General features: G+C 61.7%; 3 protein-coding genes across 4 annotated transcripts; 2 read left to right on the top strand and 1 right to left on the bottom strand.

Annotated features, from left to right (window-relative positions):
* The first annotated feature begins 33 nt into the window (after nt 1-33).
* Nucleotides 34-7,341, top strand: SLC25A10 (solute carrier family 25 member 10). Its single transcript, XM_054171047.1, has 11 exons — nt 34-161; nt 3,308-3,427; nt 3,580-3,694; nt 3,781-3,829; nt 4,211-4,252; nt 4,577-4,620; nt 5,091-5,161; nt 5,265-5,357; nt 5,617-5,694; nt 5,774-5,830; nt 6,273-7,341. The coding sequence occupies exons 1-11, from the start codon at nt 72-74 to the stop codon at nt 6,372-6,374; spliced, it is 861 nt and encodes a 286-aa protein (XP_054027022.1). The 5' UTR covers nt 34-71; the 3' UTR covers nt 6,375-7,341.
* Nucleotides 7,342-9,393: 2,052 nt separating this feature from the next.
* Nucleotides 9,394-19,405, top strand: GCGR (glucagon receptor). Of its 2 annotated transcripts, XM_054170980.1 has the most exons (14): nt 9,394-9,507; nt 15,838-16,002; nt 16,174-16,368; nt 16,480-16,587; nt 16,728-16,849; nt 16,939-17,045; nt 17,184-17,337; nt 17,403-17,562; nt 17,646-17,706; nt 17,958-18,027; nt 18,197-18,285; nt 18,375-18,513; nt 18,638-18,679; nt 18,767-19,405. In XM_054170980.1, exons 2-14 carry the CDS (start codon nt 15,924-15,926, stop codon nt 19,061-19,063), a joined length of 1,623 nt encoding a protein of 540 aa, XP_054026955.1. In that variant the 5' UTR covers nt 9,394-9,507; nt 15,838-15,923; the 3' UTR covers nt 19,064-19,405. The 2 variants fall into 2 exon arrangements, with proteins under 2 accessions (XP_054026955.1, XP_009896193.1); XM_009897891.2 differs by lacking the exon at nt 9,394-9,507 and having other exon boundaries at nt 15,840-16,002; nt 16,272-16,368; nt 18,767-19,403.
* A 4,413-nt stretch (nt 19,406-23,818) lies between these two features.
* Nucleotides 23,819-26,728, bottom strand: MCRIP1 (MAPK regulated corepressor interacting protein 1). Its single transcript, XM_054171003.1, has 5 exons — nt 26,614-26,728; nt 26,473-26,527; nt 26,285-26,403; nt 26,088-26,186; nt 23,819-25,978 (listed from the first exon to the last, which is right to left on the bottom strand). The coding sequence occupies exons 2-5, from the start codon at nt 26,478-26,480 to the stop codon at nt 25,914-25,916; spliced, it is 291 nt and encodes a 96-aa protein (XP_054026978.1). The 5' UTR covers nt 26,481-26,527; nt 26,614-26,728; the 3' UTR covers nt 23,819-25,913.
* Nucleotides 26,729-26,748: the final 20 nt, after the last annotated feature.

Consider the following 26,748-nt stretch of genomic DNA (forward strand, 5'->3'; position numbering starts at 1 on the left):
GGGAGTGGTCTGCTGCAGGGGGCGTGTTAGTGAGCGGGAGGAGGGGTGGGGCTTAGCGCAGAGCGGCACCGATGGCGGAGCGGCGTGTGTCGCGCTGGTACTTCGGCGGCCTCGCGTCTAGCGGGGCCGCCTGCTGCACCCACCCGTTGGACCTGCTGAAGGTGAGGGGAGAGGAAAGGAGGGAATAGGGAAGAAGGAGGGTGGGGAAGGGCTAAGAGGAAGGAGAAGTAGGGGGATGGCAGGGAGGGACCGGCTGGGAGTGCGGAGGGCGGGGGTGGGGGGGTGGGGTGGGAATCGGACAGGAGGACATCGAGATGGGCCTGAGGGGTCGTGGGGCGTGATCAGGGGGGCTAGGGAGTGGTTCTGAGCGGCTGGGAGAGGCTGTGGGCATGGTTCTGAAGGATGGGGAAGTGGTTGTGAGGGAACGGCTTTAAAGGGCCGGGTTTTAGGGGACGTGAGGGGCTGTGAGCGGCTATAGGGGAACGGCACTGGGGGGCGGGGGGGGGGGGGGGGGGCGATGTTTTTGAGGGACCGAGGAACGGCTGCGGTTTACCGGGGGGAACGGCTGCTGGGGCGGGGGGCAGCCCGTAAGGTGTTAGGGAGAGGCTGTGAGAGGACAGGAGCGTCCCTGAGGGGACAGGAGAGGCTGAAGGGCAAGGACTGAGGGTCTGGGGGAACGGTACTGCGGGAAGGGGGCGACGGTTGTGAGGGTCCCGGTTACGGCTGCCGCAGACCGAGCGAACAGCTGCTGTGGGGACAGGCAGGCTGCGAGCGGACGGCAGCAGCTATAGGGACGGGACTGAGAGGATGGGGAACGGCTCTGGGGGGTTGCCGGCTGTGGGGAGAGGTCCTGAGGGTCCGGGGAGCATCTGTAAGGCTACAGGAGCGCCTGTGAAGGGCTAGGAGCGACTCTGCGGCCGGGTTCGAAGGACTCGGTGTGGGGACGGCTGTGAGAGGCCAGTTCTAATGGGGCCGACTCTGGTGCTCCGGGGAACGGCTGTGGGGCTGGCTCTGTGGGGCTGGGGAACGGCTGCAGAGGACAGGGGGAAACAGGTGCCTGGGGGAGCCAGTTCTGAGGAGCTGGTTCGCGGCTGTGAGGGGACTGAGCGAGCAGGGACATAGCCCTGGCCACGGGGAGGACACAAGCAGCTAAGGGGCCCGGGGGTCATGGCAGCGAGGGGACAGGAGCAGGGGCGGGTCACAGGGGCAGGGTTAAAGGGACGCTGGGCCTGGCCTAGGAGAGGCCTAAGAGAGGCCTAAGAGCAGGTGCAGGCATGTGAGGGAACCCGTGTGGGGCTGAGGAGACACAGCTCGGGCTGAGGACTCTGGGGAGCTCAGGGTGCTAGCCGTGGAAGCTGTGGAGGACGCCCTGCCCAGGCTCCTGCGTGAGGCAGGGCTGTGGCTCCAGTGCCCATCGTGTTGGACGCAGGCCCACTGGGCTCCGTGTCCTCAGGCCAAGATGTCACCTAGGCGCCGCAGACGGCCTGGCATCCCTGCTTCCGCACAAAGAGCGCCGCGCGCAGCCCTCTGCTGCCAGCACCCACGGACAGGGCAAATGCCAGCGCTGCCCGGAGCCTTGTGCACCAGCCAAGCAGTGACAAGCTTGGCAGCCAGGCAGGCTGTGGAGGGAGAGCAGGAGAGCAAGCTCAGACCAGAGCCTGTCGTGCCTGGGGCCGTGTCCGTGGGTGAGGTTCAGGACGGGCAGCCCCTTCCCAGCCCACACATGGGGATAGGAGAAGGTGTGCCAGGCACAGGCCCAGGAGTCAAGCCAGAGCTGGCAGGGCCAGATGCTGTGCCTGGCTGGACTCATCTGTCCGGCATAGGTGGTTGGAAGCCTGTGGAGGCTCATGCAGGATGCCCTGGCAAGGTGCTGAGAAGGGGAATTAGGCTGGCACATGCCTCAAGGTCTGTCTCTGAGCCAGCATGATGGGTGTGACTTTTGGGCTGTGTCCCCATGCACTGTCCCTGAAAATGTGTAGCCCTGTGGCAGTGAACAGCCTGGGCCAGCCAGCTGGATCTGCAAGAGGATTGATGCCCCAGTATTGAACGCAGGGCCTGCCTTTGGCCCAGAGCTCTCCTGCAGCGGTGACTGGTGCCAGGCACAAGGGGCCACAGGCTCTGGCAGGGGTCAAAGTGTACTTTGCTGTACCTCTGGACCTTGGCCCCAGACAGAGGCCACTCTAGAGCCCCTGAGCCAGCACAAGCCAACACAGGCTACTTGCCCTGTGGTAGTGACCACAGCACTGGCCACCTTCTCCCCTTCCTGCCTTCCTTCTCTGTGGCAGGCAGCTTAGTGCTGCCAGGCGTGGCTTTGCCCTACCTGCCTGTCCAGTCCCTCTGCCCCAGGCTGTCCTACAGCCCTCACCCAGCTTCCCAGCATGCTATGAGCTCTGGTCCGTGCTCAGACCCCCCTGCTGGGGTCAAAGGCAGCCCTGTCCCTGCCTCCCTGCAATGTTCCCAGCGTCCTGCGGCGTATCCCACGCCCCAGCCGTGCTGGGGCTTCTGTAACAGGAGCTAGGGCTGATTCCTGATTCCCTGCCAGCGGCACTTTGCTCTCTTCAATTTTACCTCCTGGGCCTTTGACCTGCCTGTGGTCTGCACAGCATGGGGTTGGGTGGGTGCACTCAGAACATGCTCCAGCACCGGCTGATATGGCTCCTCCACCCTGGCCAGTCCCTGCAGTCCCCCTGACACTTCCTCTGGGGGTGGCAGGAAACATTGGGCTGCTGCAAGTAGGAAGGGGAGCACCCAGCCCCCATGGCTGTGCCTGGGAGCAGGTCAGAGCTGATGAGCTGCACTGCTGGCTTGTCTGATTCCTGTGGCTAGGGTGGAGGGGGTATTCTGGAGGACTGGCAGTGCCTGTGGGGAGATGTGGAGCAGCAGGAGGTTATAGATCCTCCAGCCTGGTTGTGATGACTGAACAAACCCACACTGGTCACCACTCATGTGCTTTTGGATTCTCCCTGCCCTGACATGGCCTGTGGCCTTTCTCTGCAGAAGCAGGTGCTACTGCTTCATCTTAGGGCTACTGCTGAGGGCACTAAGCCAAGCAGGCGCCTGGAGGGACCGCAGGCAGAAACCTCAGCACTGCCCCTTCTCCTGCTGGCCTTCACCACCCTGGTACTGGCCTGGGCTGGTTTCCCAGTGCTGCTTGAGCACAGGGAGCCTGGAGCTGTTGTTGTTGGCAGGGAAGCTCCTGCACAAGTGCTACCCAGTTACACCAGTGAGCATTTGGAGCAGCCACTCCTGAGCTCCCCCAGCCTCCTGACACTGGGCTGTGAGCTGACATTGCTGGACTCTGCCTCAGGTCCACCTGCAGACGCAGCAGGAGGTGAAGATGAGGATGATGGGGATGGCCATGCACGTGATTCGCACCGACGGCTTCCTGGCTCTCTACAACGGCCTCAGTGCCTCTCTGTGCCGGCAGGTGAGTGCCACCATGTCCCCACAGCCCTTGGTCTCCTGAGGCCAGCACAGAGCCCCTGTGGTGTGGCACTGCCCACCACAAGTGGCAGCTGCGCTGGAGCTGACCGGCTGCAGGCGGCCAGCAGGACACAGCAGCTCATTCTCCATCTCCAGATGACCTACTCCTTGACTCGCTTTGGCATCTATGAGACTGCGAGGGACCGCCTGGGCCATGGCACGCAGGGCCCTCCCCCCTTCTATCAGAAAGTGCTGCTGGGTGCAGTGGGAGGTGAGCAAGGAAGAGGCTCTCTCCCCCCTGGTCTCCCCCAGGCTGGAGGAGCCCCCTGACCCCAGCCCTTCCTTCTTTGGCTGCAGGCTTCACCGGTGGGTTCGTGGGGACCCCAGCAGACATGGTGAACGTGAGGTCAGTTCTGCCTACCTCCTGGTGCTACTGGTGAGGGAGGCTCATGACTAGTGTGGAGCAGCAGTCAGGATGGTGTTCCCTGCGCTCCTCACAGCATGACAAGGCTGCTCTGTAGTTGGTGGCCAAGTCCCAAGGCAGAGGTGGCCTGTAACCGAAGGCTCAGAGTTGTTCTGCCATCCGATGTAACAGCCCTGGGCCCCAGCGTGGTCTTCAGTGGGGTGTGGGGTTGGAGACAGCTTGCTTGTCCCTTGGTAAAGGCCCAGCCTGTCTCCTGGGCCTCTGCCCACTACCCTGACCAGGGGCAAGCCTGTTCCAGGACCCCAGTTTCGGGGGGACAGTGGGCATCAGCCTCCACTTACACCGTGCTCCTCTGCCTTCCAGGATGCAGAATGACATGAAGCAGCCACCTGCCCTACGGCGCAAGTGAGTGGGGGTCCGGGAGTTGCAGTTGCGGGGGCTGGGGCTTCCCAGGGGCTGGGGCAGCTGGGCGGGAGGTCGAGGGGCAGCCTGAGCTCCCGTGGGCACCGAGGCAGTGGGAAGGCGAGCCGGGGGAGCCGGGATTACCGGATGCGGCCGTCTATTGTGGCCGCGGGGGGGCAGCACCGAACCGGTGTCACGGCACCGTTCCCCGTGGGCAGCAGGTCCGGGGCCGTGACCGTGGGCCTGGGAGTTGCAGCTGCCCGTGCTGGGCTGCCGGGGTGCTGGGGAGCCTCTGGCCCTGACACCTTCCCCTCTCGCTCCCTCCAGCTATTCCCATGCCCTGGATGGCATGTACCGTGTCCTCCGGGAAGGTGAGGCTGTGCCAGCCGGGATAGGGTGAGCGTGTCTGGGGTGTCCTTGCTGGCACTGGGAAACCGTGGCAGGAGCGTCCCAGAGCACTGCATCTGGGAGTAGGGAGAAGGGACAGGGTGGCAGTGGGGTCCATGAGGCAGGGGAACCAAGAGTCTGGCAAAGCCCAGCACCTCTGCAGTGTCTGTCTGGGGCAGGGCCTGGCAGCCTGCCTGTACTCCAGTGGGGAAGAGGGACCTGCCAGGAGCGGCTGTGGAAAATCATGAGAGGGTGGAGTGGGTGGGAAGGGGAATGAAGGGCAGCAGGGATGAGGCAGAACTGTTCCAAAGGATTGTCCTTCTCTGCAGTTGTGTTTTAAGCACACTTGTGAGGAGGCTGGGACACAGGGCAGGGCAGGGAAGGAGGCTCCCATGGGAAGGGAGTGTGAGGAATGTCTCAGTACATGTGCTGATCCCAACCTGTCTGTCCACAGAGGGACTGAAGAAACTCTTCTCAGGAGCTACTGCTGCATCCAGCCGGGGGGCCCTGGTCACTGTTGGGCAGGTAGGATAACTCTGCTGGGTAATAGGTGCCAGGGAAGGTACAAGGGTAGTTCCTGGCATGGTGCGAAGAGGGAATGCATCACTAACATGCTGTGTCTCCACAGCTCTCCTGTTATGACCAGGCCAAGCAGCTGGTTCTTGCGACCGGAGTGCTGTCAGACAACATCTTCACTCACTTCCTGGCCAGCTTCATTGCTGTGAGCAGGGCTGGGTGTGGGGAGGTAGCACTGGAGCTGGGTTACCTGCAGTTGGGCTGGGGCTGCCAGAGCTGCTTCTTGGGATGTTGACAGAGCAGGACCAGGCAAAGAGGCTCCTGTAGGCCTCTTGGCAGGGGGTGGGTCCCAATCTGAGCTCTGGCTCTCTGCAGTGACCACTGTTATCACTTGATCACTGGCACCTCCCTGGATTTCTTCCATGAGCCCCTACCCTGTGCTGACCCCTGCTGACTGTCCCCAGGGCGGATGTGCCACTTTCCTGTGCCAGCCCCTTGATGTGCTCAAGACCCGGCTTATGAACTCCCAGGGCGAGTACCGGGTGAGTAGCCTGTGCTGTCCCCTCGGCCTGATGCCTTCCACTTCCTGGCTCCTCCTCACCTCTCTCCCTCTTGCTTCAGGGTATTGCCCACTGTGCCATGGAAACCGCCAAGCTTGGTCCTCTTGCCTTCTACAAGGTGCCTGGCTGGGGATGCTGGGGTGGGCTGGTGGGGTGCAGCTGGGGAGTCTGGGCTGGGAGCAGTCGTTAAGACCTAGAACAGTTCTGGCGCAGGAACCTTCCTGTCTCTGCTGCCTGCGGCAGCCTCCCCCTGCCAGGCCACCATCCCAGGCCAGGTCTGTGGGATCTGAACAGGCTCTGGCTGAGACTTTGCCTACATAGCAGTGGTGCCAGCACTGATACGTTTGGGCCAGAGGGGCTGACGCATGGTGCTGAAATCTGCATTCACAGCTATGGCTGTGGTGCCTCCCTCACTGCCATGGCAGGCTCTGCTGCCACCAAGGCCCCAGCTCCCCAGAGCTCGGCCACATGCCCACACGGTGCTTCTCCATGGGGTGGGCTGCTGGCCACCCTCGGACAAGCTCACACTGACTCTCCCTGTTCTCGCTGCCTCCTTGCAGGGCTTTGTTCCTGCTGCCATCCGTCTCGTTCCTCAGACCGTGCTCACCTTTCTCTTCCTGGAACAACTACGCAAATATTTTGGGATCAAAGTGGTCACCTGAATAGGAGAGATGGGATTCTGCCTTGCCCCAGAGGGGTGAGCGTGCAGGTCACCACTGAGATGATCCCAGAATCCCTCTCCACTGTGTGGGGCCGGTGCCACTCCCCTGCCCCTCATCCCCACTCCTGTGCCTTGCCAGTGCCTGTGGCCAGCCAGTCCAGACTCCACTCTCTCATCCCAGTTCTCAGCATCTCCTTTATCTCTGGGATGTTCTTTGGCCTCTTCTCCCCTCTGCACTGTTGGTTTGGGTTTTGGTTTATTTTGCTCTTCTCACAGGCCACAAGTTCTGTCCTTACCCCTCTCAGCCCTGTCCCTTATGTGCCTCCAGACTGCACTGTCCTGGGGGAACAGAGAGTCCAGCCTGGTCACAGGGCTGGGGAGGCCAGTGGCCGATGAGCTCAGTGGGGCTGGTGTGCTTCCAGCCTCTCCTGCCAGCAGCAGGGCCCTGTCCTCCACTAGCGCCTCTGACTCACTGCATTCTCTTCCTGACCCCAGCACAGCTTGGCCACCCCAAACCCAGCAGCATTCCCAGACACCCTCTGACTCTGCTTGGCCAAAACTCACCAGCACCCACCGGTTGCTGGGCTCTTCAGGGATTCTGCCTCATACCAATGAAGATGGTGAACAGAGCCTAGGGGTGAGGGCCAGCTGCTTCATTCCCCTGCCCTTGCCTGGGGCAAGGTTAGCAGCTGCCCAGCTGTCCCCTGGCTTCAGCCAGGGCCAGGCAGTACCTGCTCAAGGATCCATCACTCACTGACCCAGCCCGGGGTGGGGATGTCCATGCAGCCCTGTGGCCTCATGCCTCTCCCCAGCCCTCTGTAGCACTCAGTGCCCCATGTTCCTCCTCACCCTGCAGTGACCTGCATGTGGGTGCTGTGGGCACCAGTCCCTCTGGCCTGTGCACCCTTGTGCATGGGGGCCCTGAGGGATCAAAGAACTGGAATATTTGTGACTTTATTAAAGGGTGAAACAAGCACAGGACCCTGTGTGCTGCTTATGGGGGAGCCAGGGGAGTTCTGTGTCCCCTTCTGCAGCTGGGCCTGGGCACTGAGCTCTCCAGGAGTGCAGGGAGGGGTTCAAGGCTTTTCCCCACACTGAGCAGGGGGTTCTTCACTCCAGCCTGTGCCCCTAGCTCAGCCCCAAGTGTGTGTGTGTGTACCCCCACAATGCTGGGATCTCCCAGCTGTGCCCAGTCTCAGCAGAGCTGTGTCGAGGGCACCCGCCTGCTTCAGCCTTGTTGCTGGAGCTGCCTCCAGGAAGTGGCACTAATTGGGCTCCAGCAGGCGGAACAGAGCCAGCCTGGGACAGCAGGGAAGTGAAAGCTCATCACCATAACGAAGTCTAATGATGCTGGCTGGCATCACTGCTTTGTTCCTCTGCCTGGCCCTGTGAGATGGCTGTGGGCAGGTGAGATGAACCCTCTTCTCGTGAGGGGCTGGGATTGCCATCCCAGCACCACTGCCAGAGCTGATGGGGGCTGCTCTGCACCCATGCAAAGGCCAACACAGAGCAGGAAAATGATGGAGCTGCAGAGCCTTGCCCTGGCTGTCATCACCCTCATGAAATTAAGTTGCTTGGTCCTGTGGGGGCCAGTGGCAGGGATGCTCCAGTTCGGCCATGGTCCCCTTGGCTGTGCCAGCCCTGTACTCCTGATGCTCACATCCCTTCTTCCCACATACCCTGTGGTGGCAGCCACGCCACAGCCACGCAGGCAGGACAGCATGTGCCAGACACAGCCTGGAGCACAACGCGTCCGGCAGCTGCTTGGTGATGGAGCTTCTTATCTCTGAGCATCGGGGAGGCCTCGGGACTGTCAACAACCACTGCCTGCGGGTTTTGCGCTCACTCTAGCTGCCGGGCTCCCTCCTGGTCTCACTCTGCTTCTGCCCAGCCCTCCCTGCCCAACCCTCAGGCCTTGCTGCCTGGAGAGGATTCCACCTGTCACCCCTTTGCCTGCCCTGGGCAGGCCTGGGGCTGACCCCCGGGCCCCTCCTGATCCAGAGCAGAGTGTGGGCTGGCTCTGGGCTGACCCCCCTCAGCACTGGCACCTGCAAACCCCAGGGAGTGCCCAGTGGAGACTTCCAGACAGCTGGCAGCTGAGCCGACCCGGATCCTGGCCCCGGGGGGCAACGGCTGGTGGGCTCCGAGTTGGAGGACAGCTGTCCCCGAGCTGTCCCTGCTGCACGGACGCCAGAGACCGAGGTAGACCCGTTTGTGCCCAAGGGCCGGGGCAGGGGTAGCTGTTGGCGCCCCGCAGCTGCTGGCACCTCTGCCCAGACCACGCTCCAGCGGCAGCCCGGCGGGTTCGCTGTGGGATCCCCGAACGTTCGCTGCTGCGCGGGGCTGTTTACCCGGCTGCGCTGTAGCGGGACAGCGCAGGCGGACACGGACCCGTCCCTGCCGGCGGCGGCCGGAGCCGCGGGGTCGAGGCGGCTCTCGGCTGCACGGCCGAGGTTTGCCCGGGTCCTTCCGACGGGGCCCAACCCTGCAGACTGCGGAGAAGGACCTGGAAGGGGGAGGGGGTTTGTGATAGCGACGGGAAACCCGCAGGGACCACAGCAGAGCCCCGCGGACCCGCCGCCTTCCCGCTGCATCAAACGCGGGGCTGCACCGGTTCCCGGAGCCGCGGGTATCCCCGACCCCGTCCCTCGGGGGCCTCTTACGGTCCAGCTGCCCCCGCAGCTTCGTCCGCCCCGTCCTGGCCGGCGAGCCCAGCCGGTGCCCGGCACCGGGGCGGGGCGGGGCGAAGGGGCCGGCGGCGAGGACGGGCGGCGGAGACAAGAGCCAGTGCCTCCGCAGCTCTCGGGCGCGGTCGTCGGTGATTCGGGACCGTGCCGTGCCGTAGTCAGAGCCGAGGTCCCAAGGGTGGCAGCAGCGGGCGGAGCAGGGGGCATCGGGCTGCACATACACACACCCCCACACCCGTGCTGGCGGGAGGAGCGGGGCGGCGGGACGCTGCTCTTCGCCTGCAGTCCCTCCCCCCGCTCCGGTCCCTCCCCCCGAGCCTCCACAGCCGTCGCCGCCGCGGCTCCAGCAAAAGTTTGCCCCGGACCGGCCGAGAGTGCCGGTGCCAGTCCCGGTTCCCGCCAGCACCGAGATGCGCCCTGGAGCCGCCGCAAGCCCAGCCCCGACAGGTACGGGGGAAGGCGGGGAGGAGGGAGGGGAGCGCCCACCCCCGCGGCCTCGGGGCTCCCTGTTCGGTGGGATGCAGCATGCCCCGTCGAGGGGATACATATTTCGTGTCACGATTGCGCATCCCCGGGGCCGCAACTTGAGCCCCGGGAATACGGAGCAGCAGCTTCCAGAGCCGACCTGGTGCTGGGTGCTGGCCCCGGTGGAGTCGGGTGGTCCTGGGCTAGGCAATTCGCGTCCGGGCTGTGCCTGTTCCCCGCCTAAGTCGCTGCCCCTGTCACCTCGGGAAGGGGCTCTGCCCTTCGGCAGCTCGGCACCCTTGGGTGCTGCTGTGAGCTCCAGGCGTGTGATACCAGCCAAGCTCTGTTGTGCCGGGAGCATCTCCTGCAGAAACCCCTCTCTGAAGTAGTGCCCACTGCGTGGGCACACGGTGCTGTGGCTTTCTTGCTGAAGGGCTGAAGCAGGGGACACTTTCCCACCACCCCCCAGACACCCCAAGCTCTCCAGGTGCTGCAGGGGCCCATTGCGAGTGCCCTTTGTGACTCTGTCCCAAGCTCTGCTGTGTCAACACGGTGTTGGTAAACGGCTTTGTTTAACCAGGACATGGTGGGTAGGTGACCTTGCCGCCCTCCTGGCTGGAAGTGCATCTCCAAAGCAGCTGTGAGATCACCTCTGCCTGGTTCTGCCATCCCAGCCCGGCTGCTGCCCCGGGGTGGCCAGGGAGAGCTGGGCACGCCAGTGTCAGGCCAGCTCCCCTTGAGCCATGGTGGCTGGATGGCAGGTGAAGGGGCATCTGCTGCTGCCCAGCCAGCGCTATCGACCCGCGTTTGCCCAGCACCTCGCCCTGCACACCTAACGCAGCCACGGTGCCCTGCACAGCACTTGACAGCTTGTGCTGTGTGTGTCCTGACCCCTGCCAAATCCAGTGGGTGCCCCTGAGAGTTCCTCAGCTTTATCTGTGCATCACCAGGAAAATATAGGGCCTGCAGGACCCCTCCTCGGCATGTTAGTGTCGCCCCAGCTGGCAGCCCCTGTCCTTCCCACCAATCCCTGCTCCTTTCTGCACGCTGTGGTGCAGATTTATTTTTTTTTAGTATGTTCTGTTGCCTGGAGAGGGGAAAAGAGAAAAGGTTTAATGGAGAAGAGGCAAAATGTGGATTAAAAATAGTTAATGAAAAAATGTGACCACAAGCCCTGAGCAGCAGTGCAGGGCTGAGACCAGCTGCTGAGCAGAGCGTTGTGCCCCTCGCTGTGCCAGGCAGAGGCAGAGGCAGAGGCAGAGGCAGCAGCAGAGGCAGAGGCAGAGGCAGAGGCAAATGCAGAGGCAGAGGCAGATGCAGAGGCAGAGGCAGATGCAGACACAGAGGCAGCAGCAGCGGCAGGCTCTCATCACCAGGAAGATGAAGTGGCCACTTTGCTGTCCCCTCTGTGCTTCTCCATTGCATCCCGTCCTGTTCTGCCTCCCCCACGGCCAGAGCCCTTGTCCCTGTCTTTCTGTCTCAGCCCAGGGTGTGTCTGGGTAACTTGGCTTCAAGAAGCAGGCATCAGTGGACAGCCAAGCACGAGTTTCACACTGCAGCACCTCTGCCTCTGGCACAGCTGGTGGCTTGGCCATGCTCATGTGCTCCACTTTCCCTGAGACAAGGAGGGACCCTTCTAGGACCCATGCCGGGGTAGGCTGCTGTGTGCAATGCTACTTGCACATCTGCCCCTCAGCAGATCAGGGCTTGAGCTCAGTCCTCGGTGAGGTGCTGGAGGTTGTCCCCAGCTCCGTGCTGACCACGGCGTTCACGCCTGCTCGGGGGGGCAGGTGTTGAGCTCCCGGTGCGGGCGTGCTTGTGCACACTCCTGCCTGCACTGACCTTTTCCTCAGCTTTTCCCAGCCCTGTGCTTCCCCTGTGACACGCTAACCACACGTGTCATGGTGCTTCTCGCATGCCATCCTCCTGTGTGTGACAGGGGTTTTGTGCAACGAAGAGATGAACAAGAAAAACTTGTTTCCCCGAGCAAGGACTGCGGTGCTGCGTGGCTCAGCATCCCCTTGGCAGAGCCTGCCAAGCACCGAGGTTATCTGACCACTGTCCAGCTGCCCAGCCATGCTTGCCAAGCACACACTCCCTCCTTGGTACTGGGGTAGCTGTAGTGGATGCCCTTACCCACCCCTTTCGGCAGCAGGCACAGAGGTGATGCAGAGCTTTTGTCCTGATGGCACAGATGTGAGTACTGTTTGTTTGCATCCTCTGCTGCTGTTGACGAAAATGCTGTCAGGGTTGGTTTAGGTTTTCTTGGTCCAAAGTGACACAGAATCCGGCCTCGTCGGTGCCTGGTGACGTCGGCTCTCTCTGTGTGCTGCTGCCCGGCATTTCCACCATCAGGTAGCTCTGTGCAAAAGAGCTGTGGACTTGCAGCATGAGAGCTGCTCCAGGCAGTTCAGCTGCTCCTCCGCTGACAAAGTTCCTGGTACTCACTTCCCGTGGGAGGACTGAAGCAGCTGTGGGGAGCAAGAAGGCATCCCTGAGCTCTGGGCAGGGACACAAGCAGGGATGGCATGGGGTGTGGGCCAGACCTCCTGGGTCTCCCCAGTGTGGCCATCTCCCCCAGCCTCTTGTTCTGGTGGGAAGTGGAGCAGTATCGGCAGGGCCAGGCTCACACTGGCATCGCATCAGCTCTGGCCCAGCACTGTTCCCTCCCCTGCCAAGTGCTGAAGCCCCTGCCGTGCTGGCTTGTAGCTCTGAGCTCAAAGCCAAGCCAGCCGTGGAAAATGCTGCATTAACGCGCTGGGGGCTAATTCCTGTGTCCAGAGGGTATGCAGCCCCCCCTGCCCCTCACTTCCCGAGCATGGGGCTGTGCTGGGCACAGACCTGCACTGTCGGGAGACCATGCTCCCACCCCAGCTGCGGGTATGAGAGCCCCAGAGAGGGACTGGGCTGTGGGGCAGGGCTGTGTCAGTGTCCCAGTGCTTATGTGGGACTGGATGTGCCAGGGTGTCCCTGGGTCACGTTGCAGATGCCCATGAGTGTCCCTGTGGAGGCTTCATGGAGCTGCTGATCCATGTGGCAATTGGACACAGTGATCCCAGATGTGGAGCTCATTCCCTTGCACGTGTGATGGCACCAGAGTCAGGGTAGCAATATCCCCAGGGAAGCCGATCTAGGTGGGAGGAGGAGAGTATCTTGCCCTCAGGCAGGGCTGGATGCTCAGTTGGCCATGGGAATCCACATCAGCCCAGATCTGCTGCAGGGCAGTGCAGGGGCTGCACACCCACGGGTAAGGGGCAAAATCCTAACACAAGCCTTTTCCTGTCCATTCTCCGTGTCTTGAAGCAATGCTGCAGTGGTGGCAGCAGTGTGCCCTGATGCTGAGCATGCCCTCTGCCCAGGCTATGTGCCCTGGCCCCCTTCCTGAAAGTAGATCATGGGCCATGATCAGGGGGGAGAGGGAGTCCTTGCTTTGTCCCTGCCCTGACAGGTTTGGCACTGCCTGCTCAGGAAGGACTTAGGGCACAAACTCTGGTGCCAGCTACCACTCCACCGGCCCCCACCCCAAGGGTGGCTGATGGTGCCTGTGTCTGACACCTCCAGCCTCCCAGCAGCGGGGCTGTCAGCACTGACCCCCTTCCCTGTGTGAGTGCAGCATCCTGGTGCTCCTCTTTCCTCCTGTCCCACCATGGATACAAGATCTCCCCTTCATGGCTGTGACAGCCCAGCCTCTGCAGGGGTCAGCAGCCGCAGAGCCGTGACACAGGAACATGCCTCATTGCCCAACACCAGCGTGGGGCAAAAGTCCCTTGTGCACCCCCTGTGGCCCCAGCAGACGCACCCACTCTCGTGCTGGGCACCCTCCACCTGGTGCCCACAATTCAGCGTAGGTGGGGAGGTGTCCCCAAAGCCTGGGCCCAGCTAGGAGGCACCTGGAGTTTGTTGGGCACAGCATTGTGAGGGGATGTGGTGACATGGAGTCGGGTCGCTCCTGTAACACTACCTCTGGCAGCAGTGGGCATGGCTGGGGTGGGCTCTTTGCACCAGTGGCTGTGGCACATCCAGCCATTAGCAACTACTACTCCAAGGACTGTGGGCACTGATTCTGGGCAGTGCCAGCTGCTGGGGAGGTACTCAGCACTGCCAGTGGTCAGAGACACCCCAGAGCCCACCACCACAGCTGTGCTGGACCACTGCTCCTTCCCTGCCACTGCCTGTTTACACCAAGCCAGGGATGAGTGGTCCACAGCTACTCCTGCACATCCACGTGTCTGCCAGAAATAGCCTGAGGCTGAGGGCAGCCTGGGGTGGCTGAGCTGCCAGGGGTCTCTCGCACTCTGAGGCATGGAGGGCTTGTATGGTGCTGCTGCTGTGTGGCACCATGGACAGCTGGGGTAAAGGGCCTGGACAGGGCCCCACTGCGAGGGGGAGCCCCGTGCTGGAGGCAAGGAACGTGACTGGCCCCTGCGCCAGGACCCCTCACCCAGTGCAGTCTGCCCAGCTTGGCCCTGCAGCAGGATCAGGGCTGGGGAGCGGCTGACAGCCCGGGGGAAGTCTAGGGCAGAGGCCTCCCCGCTGCTAAATCCCATTGCAGGCAGCTAAAAATAGAGACACCTCTGCCCCAAAGCTGCGTCCCTGGCTGGAGAGGGGCTGGCAGCCAGTTTGCTGATCATGCCCAGGAGGAGCATTTCCTCCCGGGACAGGGATGCTCAGGCAGGGGCTGGGCATGGGAAGGTTCCCACAGGGCTGGGACATGGGCAGCAGCAGGATGGAGCAGGTGGGGATGTTGACTTGGGGCTGGCAGGGGAATGAGGACAGGGATGCTGGTATGGGGGTGGCAAGGGGAAGAAGGATGCTGGTGTGGGGCTGGCAAGGGGACAAGGACAGAGATGCCTGTGTGTGGCTGGCAGAGATGAGGACAGGGATGATGGTGTGGGTCTGACGGGGGTAAGAGGACAGGATTGCTGGCTTAGAGCTGGTGTGGGACAAGGACTCGAATACTGACATGGGCAGGTCGGTGCCCACCAAAGATCCCTGTTCCCAGAGCCCACCCAGTGAGGACTGTCCCAGGAAGCAGCTCCTTCTGTCCTGGGAGTGTCTAAATAAGGCGCGCCGGCAGGTCCAGCTCCTTGAGCTGCATCTGGAGCCCCACACGCTGATTAATGAGCTTCTCAGGCAGCCACTTGCGACATGGTGAGTGGGTCTGTATGGAGGAAAAACGACTTTCCCAGGGATAAAAATAGGCCTGGGCAGAGCAGCAAGCCCTGGGAGTGCTGGCTGGTCAGAGAGTGCGATGCTCCGGCCTGTGCCCGGATGGGAGGCTGGCTTGGGGGTGATCCTTGGGGGCAGTCCCTCCCAGCCTGGCTGCCCTTACCCAACACAGCCATGCCATGCCATGGGGCTGCTGTCAGAATGGCCTCTTGTGGGAAGAGCTGAAATCCTGCTCAGGAGCTCCATAACCCGCTTAGGGGGATGGAGGGAATTACTGCGCCTCGTGAGCTGGGCTTTGTGCAGGGAACTCCCGGGTGCTGTGCAGGACGAAGCACTGCATCGCTCCTGAACTGGGGGTGATGGAGCCACAGCAGCATGGCCAGGCCATGGCAGCCCTGCAAGCTGGGAATCCCTGCAGGTTAATGGTTAACCAGACCAGGGCCACCAGCCATCCCCATTCCCTATCCCCCATTCCCCATCCCCATTCCCATCCCTGCCTGGCTGGTTCTGCCATCAGGTTCCTGCCCCAGGCATGGGGTGCCTCGAGGGACATTGTGGAGGGAGATATCCCAGGGGCTTGGCCACCTCTATTGCTGGAAGCAGATCCAAAACTGGTGCTGCCACAAATGGTGGGGTGGCAATGAGGAGGGGAGGCAGCCTGGGTACCAGCCCAAATCCTGAGAAGACACTCAGGTGTGATGAGTCCCAGCTACCACTGGGTATGGGCGCTGCACTAACATATAGCCAGGCACCAGTATGGGGGCTGAGTATGGGGATGTCCAGAGGCAGTATCACCTCGAGGAATTGCGATGGTACCCTACAGAGGGGTGCTCTGGCCACGCAGGAGCTGGGGATTGGCTTGGCTGGCAGAGGGGTGGGATGACTACAGTGTGATGAGTCCTGGGGAGAACCAGCAGGTACACAGCAGCACGCTGGCAAACACACAAACAACAGACTGAATGCTCAAGCCAGGCAGGGTCGGGTGAGGACGGGCATAGGAGCATGGCACCATGACCACGGCTGGCTCTGCAGCAGGGCAGCCTCTCCTCCCCAGCCTGCCTGCCCCTCAGCCGCGTGTCTCCGGCTTTTCCCCGGGACGGGTCCCAGTGCCTGCATCCCCGTGACCTGGCGTCTCGTGCACAGGGTCACCCACGCGCCAGGGCCCTCCCCGCCAGAGCAGAGGAGCTGCCGAGGGCTGGTAAGAAGCCAGGCACCCCACAGTGCTCCCCATGTGGCTCGTGGCCCAGTGCAGGGATGTCCCAGCTGCATCTCTTCAGCATCTTGCTGCTGCTGCTGCTCTGCTGCCAGGTAAGGATGGGACATGCTGCACAGAGGTGCTCTGCCCCCACACCCTGCCCCTTGCTTGCCCCTAAGCTGCCGCCGAGCCACACCTCCCGGCAGCAGCCCCTTGCCTTGGCACACTGTGCAGCGGCTGCTGCCCTTTCCTGTCTGTTCTGCTGTCCATATGGCCTGGCACAGAACAGCACGGCACAGCACTGCATGCCATGTACTGCATGGCATGGTGCATGGCATGTTGGCCTGCACTCACCCATGGTGACCCTGCCTGGTGGCTCCAGGGTTCCTCTGCCCAGATCACGGATTCCCTCTACGAGAGCTGGAAGGCATACAGTGAGGAGTGCAACCGCAACATGAGCCGCCTGCCCATGCCCACAGGTGAGACCCAATGAGACAGGGATAAGGGGTAGAGGGACCATCATGTGGCCTGGCACCTGGCTTCCTGCACAGGAGATGCCACAAATGCTGCCATGTCCCATCTCTCCTCAGAGCTGGTCTGTAACCGCACCTTTGACAAGTTCTCCTGCTGGCCTGACACACTGCCCAATAGCACCACCAGCGTCCCCTGCCCCTGGTACCTGCCCTGGTACCAGAAAGGTAATGGCAAGAGGGGGGCACGGTTGCGTGTGTCTTGTGTACATGTGTTGCTCCAGATGGTTGTGCCAGGGCTGGCGCACAGTGCCCACAGTGGAGCTGGGACTTGGTGCACTCCATCCATTGCCCTCCTCCCGTTACAGTGAAGCACAGATTTGTCTTCAAAACCTGTGGGCCAGACGGGCAATGGGTGACAGGCCCCCGGGGACAGTCCCTGCGTGATGCCACACAGTGCAAACTTGACGCCGAGGACCTGGAGGCACAGGTGGGAAGAGCTGGGGGGCAGCTGGTGTGGTGGTCCCTACCCTGACTGTCCTGCCCTACCCTGCCCTCACTTGCTCCCTCATTTTCTAGGAAAAATTTGCCAGGACCTACGGCAGCTTCAAGGTGATGTACACCGTGGGCTACTCCGTGTCACTCTGTGCCCTGCTCCTCGCCCTGGCCCTGCTGCTGGGCTTCAGGTAGGGCTGTGAGAGTGATTGCCCAGTGGGGGGCAGGTGGGGGCCATGCTGGGGGATCCGAAGCAGAAGACAGGAGCAGGCAGGGCCCATAAGAGTGGTCTGGGGGTTTCCACTGACAGCAGCTCCCTTCCTCCGCAGCAAGCTGCACTGCATGAGGAACTACATCCACATGAACCTCTTCGCCTCCTTCATCCTGAAGGGCGTCTCTGTGCTGGTCATCGACGCCCTGCTCAAGACCCACTACAGTGACAAGATTGACGACTACAATGTGCACATCTGGCTGAGCGATGAGGTGAGTAGTGGGCTGGTGGGGCTTGGGGGGATGGGCGCCACAGCAGCCCTGACCCCTGCCCACAGGCAGCCGCGGGTTGCCGGGCGGCCACAGTCTTCATGCAGTATGGCATTGTGGCTAACTACTGCTGGCTGCTGGTGGAGGGCATCTACCTGCACAACCTCCTGGTGGTGGCTGTCTTCTCTGAGAGGAGCTACTTCACCCTGTACCTGTGCATCGGCTGGGGTGAGTGCAGGTGGGGTGGGTCCCCATCCCTGACCCCATTCCCAACTGTGCCTCACCTGCCCCCCCACCTGCCTCCCCTCCAGGAGCTCCCGTGCTCTTCCTCATCCCCTGGGTCGTTGTAAAATTCCTCTATGAAAACATCCAGTGAGTACCAGAGCCTACCGTGAGTCAGCACCCGTGGATGTGCAAGACATGGGCGAGTGTGTATGGGATATGCTGAGAGACGGGTGGGGAGAATGTGATGGCCCCGAAGAGGCTCCATGCAGTCACTCCATGCAATGAGGACAGTGCTGGGCCGTGGTGCTCTCTCTGCTGGGGCTGATGATGCCATGCCAGGCTCCAGCAGTCACACAGCTGAGCAACTGCCCCACATCTCCCATCCTTCCCCTGTGCAGGTGCTGGACCACCAACAACAACATGGGCTTCTGGTGGATCCTTCGCTTCCCAGTGTTCCTGGCCATCCTGGTGAGTCTGGGGCTGTGGCTCTGCCCACTACAGCTCCTTATCCAGCATTTGTGAAGCCCTAAGCCTGCAATGAGAGTGACTGCCCTGGGCTGGGGGATCAAGCTGCCCTGCCGGCACTGTCTAGCCCTGTGTGCCCCTGCCCCTCATGGCTCATTGCACTCCTTTGCAGATCAACTTCTTCATCTTCATCCGTATCATCCAGATCCTCATCTCCAAGCTCCGCGCTCATCAGATGCGCTACACCGACTACAAGTTCAGGTGGGTGGTGAGCACAGCCTTGGCCCCACATGCCCACAGTGCAAGTACTGGGGTGTGGGTGTGTGTCCTACCCATGACCCTCCACACAGGCTGGCCAAGTCCACACTGACACTGATCCCACTGCTGGGCATCCACGAGGTGGTCTTCGCCTTCATCACTGATGAACATGCCCAGGGCACTCTGCGCTATGTCAAGCTCTTCTTTGACCTTTTCCTGAGCTCTTTTCAGGTGAGCCCAGCTCCATGCAGAACTGACCCTCTGTGAAGACCCTCAGTCCTGGGTTGGTCCAGATCAGGGTTGGGGTTAGGGATCTGGCCATGTACCTCTTGACACCTCTCCTACCTCCACTCAGGGGATGCTGGTGGCCATTCTCTACTGCTTCGTCAACAAGGAGGTGAGTGGGACAGTGTGGGAATTGGGGAGCTGGGTGGGACTTGGGCAACCAGCAATGTGGGGCCACAATGATGACGACTGCCCACAGGTGCAGGCAGAGCTGCTGAAGAGATGGCAGCGCTGGAAGCTAGGGAAGGACTTGGCGGAAGAGTACAAGCACACCTACAGCCACGCACCCAGCGCCCGTAATGGTGCTGGCAGCACCTGTGAGAAGCACCAGCTGGTGAGTGGCTGTGCCAATGGGCTGGGGCGCAGCCCAACCACTGCACACCCTGGCACCCACTACCTCGAGAGGACCGGCCACAGCACCGCTGACCACCTCACCCTGGGGGACCAGCACCACTGCTATGAGTTCCCTGAGACCACAGCTGAGAGCCACTTCTGAGCTCGTGGCCAGAGCAGGAGGCCTGTGCTGGCCGCACTGCTGCAGGCCGAGCTGGCTGGGGCAGCTGCTGCCTCCATCCAGAGATTCATCCTGCTCTGAACTCTGTGGGACCATGCCTGCCATGCTGTGCCAGACATGCACAGGACAACAGCCACAGCTGGGGCTGAGGCATGGCGAGTGGGACTTGGACCTCTGTGTGGAGGGGACCTGTGGGGCGGGGGGATCTGTGTGTGGGGGGGGTGTGTTCATTCTGTGGTGCTGCCCTTGTGCGCCTTCAAGACCCTTCGCGCAGTGCTGTAATTTATCTGTTGTAACTGTAAATAGGTGTGGGCCCATGCCGGGCTGCAGGGCCAGCTCTGCGTGCGCCTCTCTGTCCAGGGTGTGGGCACTGGGGACACTGCAGCCCCACGACATATCTCTGAGCATCTCCAGGTGATGACCACAGCTACTGATGGGAAGCTGCACCAGAAGGTATCCCCACAGCCTGCCCATTGCCTGCCCCACACCCCAGCTTCCTGCCCCTCTGCCCACCCCACAGCCCTACTGCCTGCCCCATGGCCTGACACAGGTGAGTGAGGCAGACATGAGACCGTAGCTGCAGCAGTGCTGCCAGCCGGGGCTCTAGCTCCCGCCAGCACACGTTCTTCTCTGGCTGCTAATCGGCTCTGTCCTTTCGCTGCCAGGAGCCCTTAATTAAATCATTTGGCTCTGCCTGCCGGCACCCCCGCTCTCCTGGGAGCTGGCTCAGGCCGCAGGCCAGGCAGTGACTGCCAGCAGCACCGATCATGGTGAGCAGCCCTCAGGGTGTAGGGCTGTGGGTGCCTCTCTGCTGGCCAGCCGGGCTGGCTGTCATGGCAGGGAGGGAGCACAGCAGCCGGCATCCTAAGAGGCTTGTGCCGTGCACATGAGCGCTAAGCCCGGATGCTGCAGCTTTGGGCACCACAATTGCCTGGTGTGTGGGGATTAGGCAGGCACACCCCCAGTCGGGGCACCCTGCCCCACGGATGGTGGCAGGAGGGACAAACACCCTTGCCATGACCCCCGGTTGCCCATATGCCTTGGCTCTGGGGCACCCACTGCCTGTCACCCAGCCCTCCTGGCCTTGAGCAGATGACAGTTCCCGGCTGCTCAGACCCCACGCACAGCCTGACAGAAGGGATGTGACGAGCTGCGTGAGTGCTTGGAGCCGTGCCCCAGCAGCCATCGGCAACTCCACGCAGTAAACAGCAGCGCCAGCCGGGCAGCCGCCCTCCCCCAACCCCCAAAATCCCACCCGATCCTAGCATCATCCACACCACCATGGCCACGGCCCTGCCCGCCCACGCCGTCCAGCAGAAGGGACGGCGGGAGCCGCGCTGTCTGCCGGGGGGGGTGGCGGGTCGCGGACCACTGCGAGGGCGTCGGCAGGGCTGACCATGGCACGGGGAGGGCACATCCACAGCGCCGGCCCCAGCAACGCGGCGCTTGGCTCCAGGCGGCAGCGCCAGGCCAAGCACGCAGTAATTTTCCTGTTTACTTGATAAGTTGCTGCCGGCCCCCGCAGCACTGGGATCCCGTGCCCGGGGGCCGGTGCAGTGCTGACATGGGCTGGAGGGGTCTGGGGGCTGCGCTGCCATGGGTCAGTGTGGTCGTACTGTGGGGATGCACAACTCGAGGGGAAGCAGTGCTGTGGGGCTGAGCGGGCAAGGGGAGAGGAGCTCAGGAGTCAGGCTCTGCCCGGGCACAGAGATGGGGAAGGGAATGGGGAGGGGTACGGGGACAGACCCTGGGCGAGGCCTTGGTGCTGAAGCTGGCCGGGGCAGCCTCCCCAGAGGCGCTGTCCCCACGGGCGCTGCCGTCACCGCGGCCTCCTGAGGCGGTAATGAACCTAATTGAGGCAAATTGCTGGAGCACCAACCAAGCGGTTTCTGGGAAGGTAAATATGGTCATCGCTCGGCGCCGGGCCCTGCGCGCGTTGCTCCAGCGTTGCCATGGCAACATCCCACTGTCCCCGGGACACATGATGCCCTGTCACGGCCAGGCTGGTCCCACAGCACTAAGCACACAGGGACCCCCTCAACCCCTGCCCAGGAAGGGTGATGTGCAGTGCTGGAGCCCTGTGTCTGCACCACCAGGATGATGACTCTTTGGGGACCACCAAGGCAGCCCCAGCCCATGGGATGTCCCTCGGGCAAGGGCCTGTATCCCCTGGGGTTGTGGGTTATCCCCTGGCTCTGACCCATGTCCCCACAGTCCCTGTTTCTTTCACAGCCTCTTGTGTCCTGCCATCCTGCCCCCAGTGTGTCTGAATCCAGCATCCCACTGGGTCCATGTTGGAAGAGGCAGATCCCCATCCCCTGCCCTGTCCCCACTGCAGAGGCTTGGGGCATATGGCAGAGACTGGCCATGGGTCAGCAGGCACAACCCCAAGAAGGAACAGTGTCAGCTGGTGGCCAGGAGCCTCATGCAAGTGCCCAGTACCTGCCCACACTGTAGCATGTCCCTGTAGCACTCACTGCCAATCTGACTGCACCCCAAAGCTGGGGAACTACCTGTGCCACAGCACTGTGCCTGCAGCCCCTGTGCCCTGTGCATCCTCTGCTCCCATAAAGCCACATGCCACAGCCAGTGGCTCCTCAACACACGACCCCCAGGACTGCTGGACACAGACCCTCCTCAAGGGATGGCACTGCTCCCAGGATGCCAGGGTAGGAGCAGGGCGCCTACATCTCCTGGGAGTGAGGCCAGCCCTGGCCCAAGGAGCCAGCTCCCATGGGACCGCCATCAGCATCCTTTCCCATCACCGAGGAGTTGCTGGATGGGGAGAGCCTGCTGCCCATCTGCTGCTGCCCTCTGGCACCCACCCTGCACCAGGCTACGGAACAAGGCAGGCAAGATGTAGATGGCTTGGAGCAAGCTGCCTGTGTGCCTCGCCTGGGGCACAGCCATGGGGCTGCAGCGAAGGTTGTGGCTGGAGGACCCCTCCCTGCTGCAGCCTGGAACCGCCTGCAGCAAGTATCTCCCCTGTGTGCACCCTGACAGCACCCTGCAGTGCATGCCTTGGCAGCACAGCCTGTACCCCCACATCCCTGGGGTACAGCTCAGGCAGCACAGCCTGCACAACACACGCATGTCCACACACAGACACACTCACAGATACACACATGGGGACAGACCTCTGCTGTCTGAGTGGGAGCCATCCGTTCCCAGTGCCTGGTGAAACAAAGGTGCTGCCACCAGCCCTCCAGCCCACACACAGCGAGCAGAGAATCACAGAATCACAGACGGCTTTCAGCTGAAGGGACCTTTAAAGGTCACCTAGCCCAACCCACTCGCAGCGAGCAGGGACATCTTCAACCAGATCAGGTTGCTCAGAGCCCCAAACAACCTGACCTGGAATGGTTCCAGGGATGCAGCTTCTACCACCTCCCTGAGCTACCTGTACCAGTGTTCGACCATCCTCAGCATAAAAAATGTCTTCTTTAGCCGGGGAGTCAGAGGCGAGGCTGGGCTGCAGCACAGCCCCACAGCCCGGGGCCGCAGCAGCGCCTCGCACTGATATTCCCACTTTATCAAGAGAACTGAGCACCGCAAATTGGTCTTCTAAGTAGATTCTGCCCACTGCCGTCCCCTCTTCCTACTGCTTAATTCAATGATACAACACATACCTCTCCTCCTCCCACTGTTTAATCTAATGATGAACACCGCATCCGAGTCACAGCGAAAAGAAACCTGTGGCGAGTTCGATTTTGAGAGGTAAACAGCCTGCGGCCTGACGCTCTTGCAGGGGCCCCCCCCGCCACCTGCCCGCCTCACTTCTGCGCTGCCTCACCGCCCTCGCCCCCTGCTCTCTTGTTAGTCTTTGTAAAAACTGTCCGTTTATAGAATGATTTTTGTACATTTCATTAGAGTTTGAGCGGTTGCTTTGCCTCCGGCTTTACAGTGCCCGAGTCAAGACAAAACCAAGGCGGAGGCCAGCAGGGGTGGTGTGACAGTTTTAGGCTGTGCCTTTAAGAAAGGGACAGCTGCCGGACCTCCCGTGCATGCCCTTGGGCTTGGGGACACTGCTGCAGCCCCTCGGACAGCCCCAGATGAGGACTGTGGTGTGTGCCCAGCTGTGGGGAACAGTGCTGGGCTCCATGGCAGCCCAGCTGTCAGAGCAGTGAGCCAGCTGGCTGCCCTGTTCAAGCATGACCCACAAAGGAGCTGCATTGGGGCAGCTGCAGGCCAGCTGTGTGAGCAGCATGGGGCCAGCTCCTGGCATGCTGGTGCAGCTCTTGCCTGTGCCCACAGCCCCATCTTGCTCCCCTAGCACCACACAGCCCAAGGTGTGGAGGCTCCCCAGGAGCTGGCTAGGAAGAGTCACCTTCCCTCAGCACCAGTGGCCCAGCAGAGCCTCTTCCCATCCCCGTGGGACACAGACACATGGCCCTGGATGCAATCAGGACTTCCGGCAGGGCAGCTTCACTCACCTGCCACACTTTCCAGACAGAAGGCAACCCACAGGGCCTGTCCTGAAAGACACATCAAGGGAAAGGGGCAATGGTAGAAAGCACTGTCACCTTGCCCCTGCTGCCCCCAGTGCCTGGCAGTGCCAGGGTAAGAGAGCAGCCTGAGGCAGCTCCAGCAGTCAGCAACAACAGGAGGCTGAGGCTGCATCTCGCTGTGCTGGAATCGGGCAGCGCGCCCCGGCATGCAAGCACCCCAGGAACGTTTTGGTGATGGGAGATAAACAGGGTCATGGCTAAGGGTAGAGATGCACTTGAGGAGAAATTCTAGCAATGCTAAGTATAGTTTAATGCCATTAAAGCAGGGAAGGGAAGAGGATATGAGTGTATTAATAGTCTCAACATTTAAATCTTTGGTCCAGCGACAGCTCCAGGGATGCTGGTGCGTAGGAGGGCTGCCAGCACCCAAGGGCATTGTGCTACCAGCACGTAGTGCCCAGCTGCACACCTTGCAGGGCAACTAAGAGCCCAAAACAAGGGCAAGATCCCTTCTGGAAAGAAAAATAAATAAGTAAGAGGCAGCTTCCCTCTCTACATTACCTCTCCTTAGGGCTAGGTCAGGCTTGACATGGCACAGACAGCCCTGGCCTTTACTGTCCATGCTGAAGTCCAAAATGGAAAAGACAGGATTTAAATGATAAAATAGAAATGTCTTGGGACTCTAAAGTAAGGAAGAACCAGGGCTCTGCCCCAGACAGGCTGCGGGTGCATGGGCAGAACAGCAGGCAACCAAGGAAGGACTGGGCAGGCAACAGCTGGCTAGGACCAAGGCCACCTTCTCCCAGGCCTTCACAGCACTGCACCAAGCACAACACCAGCACTGCTGGAGGGGCTGAGTAGAGTCCACATGCTGCTCCAGCACCAGACACAACCTGGGTGGCCAAGAACTAAGGGATAGGCCTTGCCCCACGCCAGGAGCAGGTGCTAAGGGCAGCATCACACTGAGGCAGACCCAAAAGGACACCAGCTTTTATTTACAACACTCCTCAAGTGACAGACAACAGAAAAAAAAAAAACAAAAAAAAAGGAAAGGGAACAGTACAGCTCAACGACTCAACAAAGGAAAGGTAATGGCAGACCTAGCTCTCCCCCAGCCCCCTCCTGAAGCCACTGGTGCTGGGCAGGCCCTGGCAGCCCCCTCCCTGCCAGCTCAGAGCACAGGCGGGCAGGGGGCTGCTCCCCACAGGTTGCTGCGGGCACAGAGGCACGGTGGGCATGGCTGGTCTGCTCAGACAGGTGAGGATGGCACTGCTGCTCTCCCTCGCTCAGCGGTGATGATGCAGAAACCATCTGAGCCTAGCCAGGAGGGAGGGTGCCCAGAGTGCCTCCTACCAGGGCAAGTTATACTGGCTGTGGCCTGCCCCCCCAGTGGCATTTCTGCCAGCTGCAGAGGCCAGGTCTCTTCCGAGGGCACACGCCTGGAAAGCGGTGTTAGTATAAAAGAGCACAGCGCTGCTCCAGCGAGGATGCCAATAAGCTTCTTTCCACACAGTCAGCACCAGCTGACCCCCCAAGCCCGCTGCTGCCACCTCTCCTGAAGCTGCGAGAGCACTGAGCCAGGAGGGGCTGAACACAGCCCAGCACCCTCATCCAAGCACCTCTTAGGTGCTTGGGGCTGCAGCCAAGGCTGACACCCAGTCCCTCTCCCTCTACTGGGAGAGGAGCAGCTCCACTTCAAGCACCATAGGGACCTGGCCTAACCTAAGCACAATGAAAATCCAGCCTCAAATACAGAGCCAGGAGCTCTGGCAGCACCGATGGGTCCCAAGCACCAGCAGCCCAGGTACAAATTAAACACTCCCACAAGGGAGCAAGGAACAGCTGGAGTGTGCCCTGCCCAGAAGTCAGCTGCACAAGGAGTGTTGAACTGGGGCTGCTCATCTGTTCCCAGGCACAAAGACAGATCCAAGTCTCCCTCCTTCCCCTAGCCTGCCCCAGCAGCTATGTAACCTGGTGCACGGAAAGGAGCAGAGAACTAGCACTGCCCTTACCAATAACAGAGCCACTTGGCTCTGCCCGGCCACAAAGCAGAACCCAAGGAGCCCATGAGCTCAGTGTGCCAGAGGCAGAGATGGAAGAAGAACAGGAGATGTAGGAGCCCAGGATGAAGTGGGGAAGGACAGCCTGAGGCCAGAGAAAGCTATGAGTGGGGGACTGGAATCCTTTGCAACAGGCTCTGGGCATCCTCAGCAAGCCCCTGAGCATCTTTTGATTCCAGGTAGCTTCAGAGCCAGCCCCAAAGCTGACTGGCTCTCCTTCGGGCTTTTGGGAGTACAGACCAGAGGAGGAAATCAACACAAAATCTCAAATTAAATCTGCTTGAGGACCTTAGGAGAGCTGCCGATCCACAGGGAGGACTCGCCTTAAGACTTCTTTGCATCCTGTGTGTTCCTCCTCTTCAGATCACCCAGGTCAACAGGTTTAAACGCTGCAGGGAAGACAGGAGACACTTTGGCGGCAGAGGCCGCACCACAGCTCCCCGCGGCTGGCCGTCCCCTCCGGCAGGAGCCGAGGGAGGTTTCCTCCCCACCCCTCACCTTTGAGGCTAGGGTTCGGCATCTTCTCCACATACTCCTCCACCAGGCCGCGCTCGGAGCCCATCTGGCTGCGCAAGTCGCGCTCCACGCACTGCCAGGCTGCGGGGACGGGCATCAGGGACCGCTCGCCTCAACCTGGGCGCAGGCCCCGCCGCAGCCGGGGTCCCCCGAGCCCCGCGGCCTCCACCCCCGCTTACCCTCGTAGATGAAACGCACGTTCTCCTCGTGGGCCGGCGTGAAGATCTCGCTGCCGGCGCCGGGGGAGCGTGGGCCGCCGCTCCGCTTCCCGTTGTAGACCACGCGGGACACGGGGGAGCTGAAAGCAAAACGCGGGGCTGAGCCGGGCCCGTGGCCGCGGCTGGGCCTGGGGCCGGGCGGGGCTCACCTGGCCATGGCGTTGTCGGTGCGGCGGCGGCTCGGCGCGGCTCGGCTCGGCGCGGCTGCGGGGAGAAAGGAGAGGGCGGCCAGGCCGGGCTAGGCCGCGGGCCGGCCCCCGCCCGTCGCCATGGCAACGCGCGCCCCTCACCTGGGCCCGGCTCCCGCCTCCGTTCGCCCTCGGGCCGCGACGGAAGCGCCGCAGCGCGCAGGCGCAACCGCTCCGCCCCCCTCCGACAGGCGCAACCCCGCCCAGCAGCGGCCCCGCCCTTTCCGTGTGACGTCA

The sequence above is a fragment of the Dryobates pubescens genome, chromosome 20, assembly GCF_014839835.1.
Source record: "Dryobates pubescens isolate bDryPub1 chromosome 20, bDryPub1.pri, whole genome shotgun sequence".
Classification (NCBI taxonomy): domain Eukaryota; kingdom Metazoa; phylum Chordata; class Aves; order Piciformes; family Picidae; genus Dryobates; species Dryobates pubescens.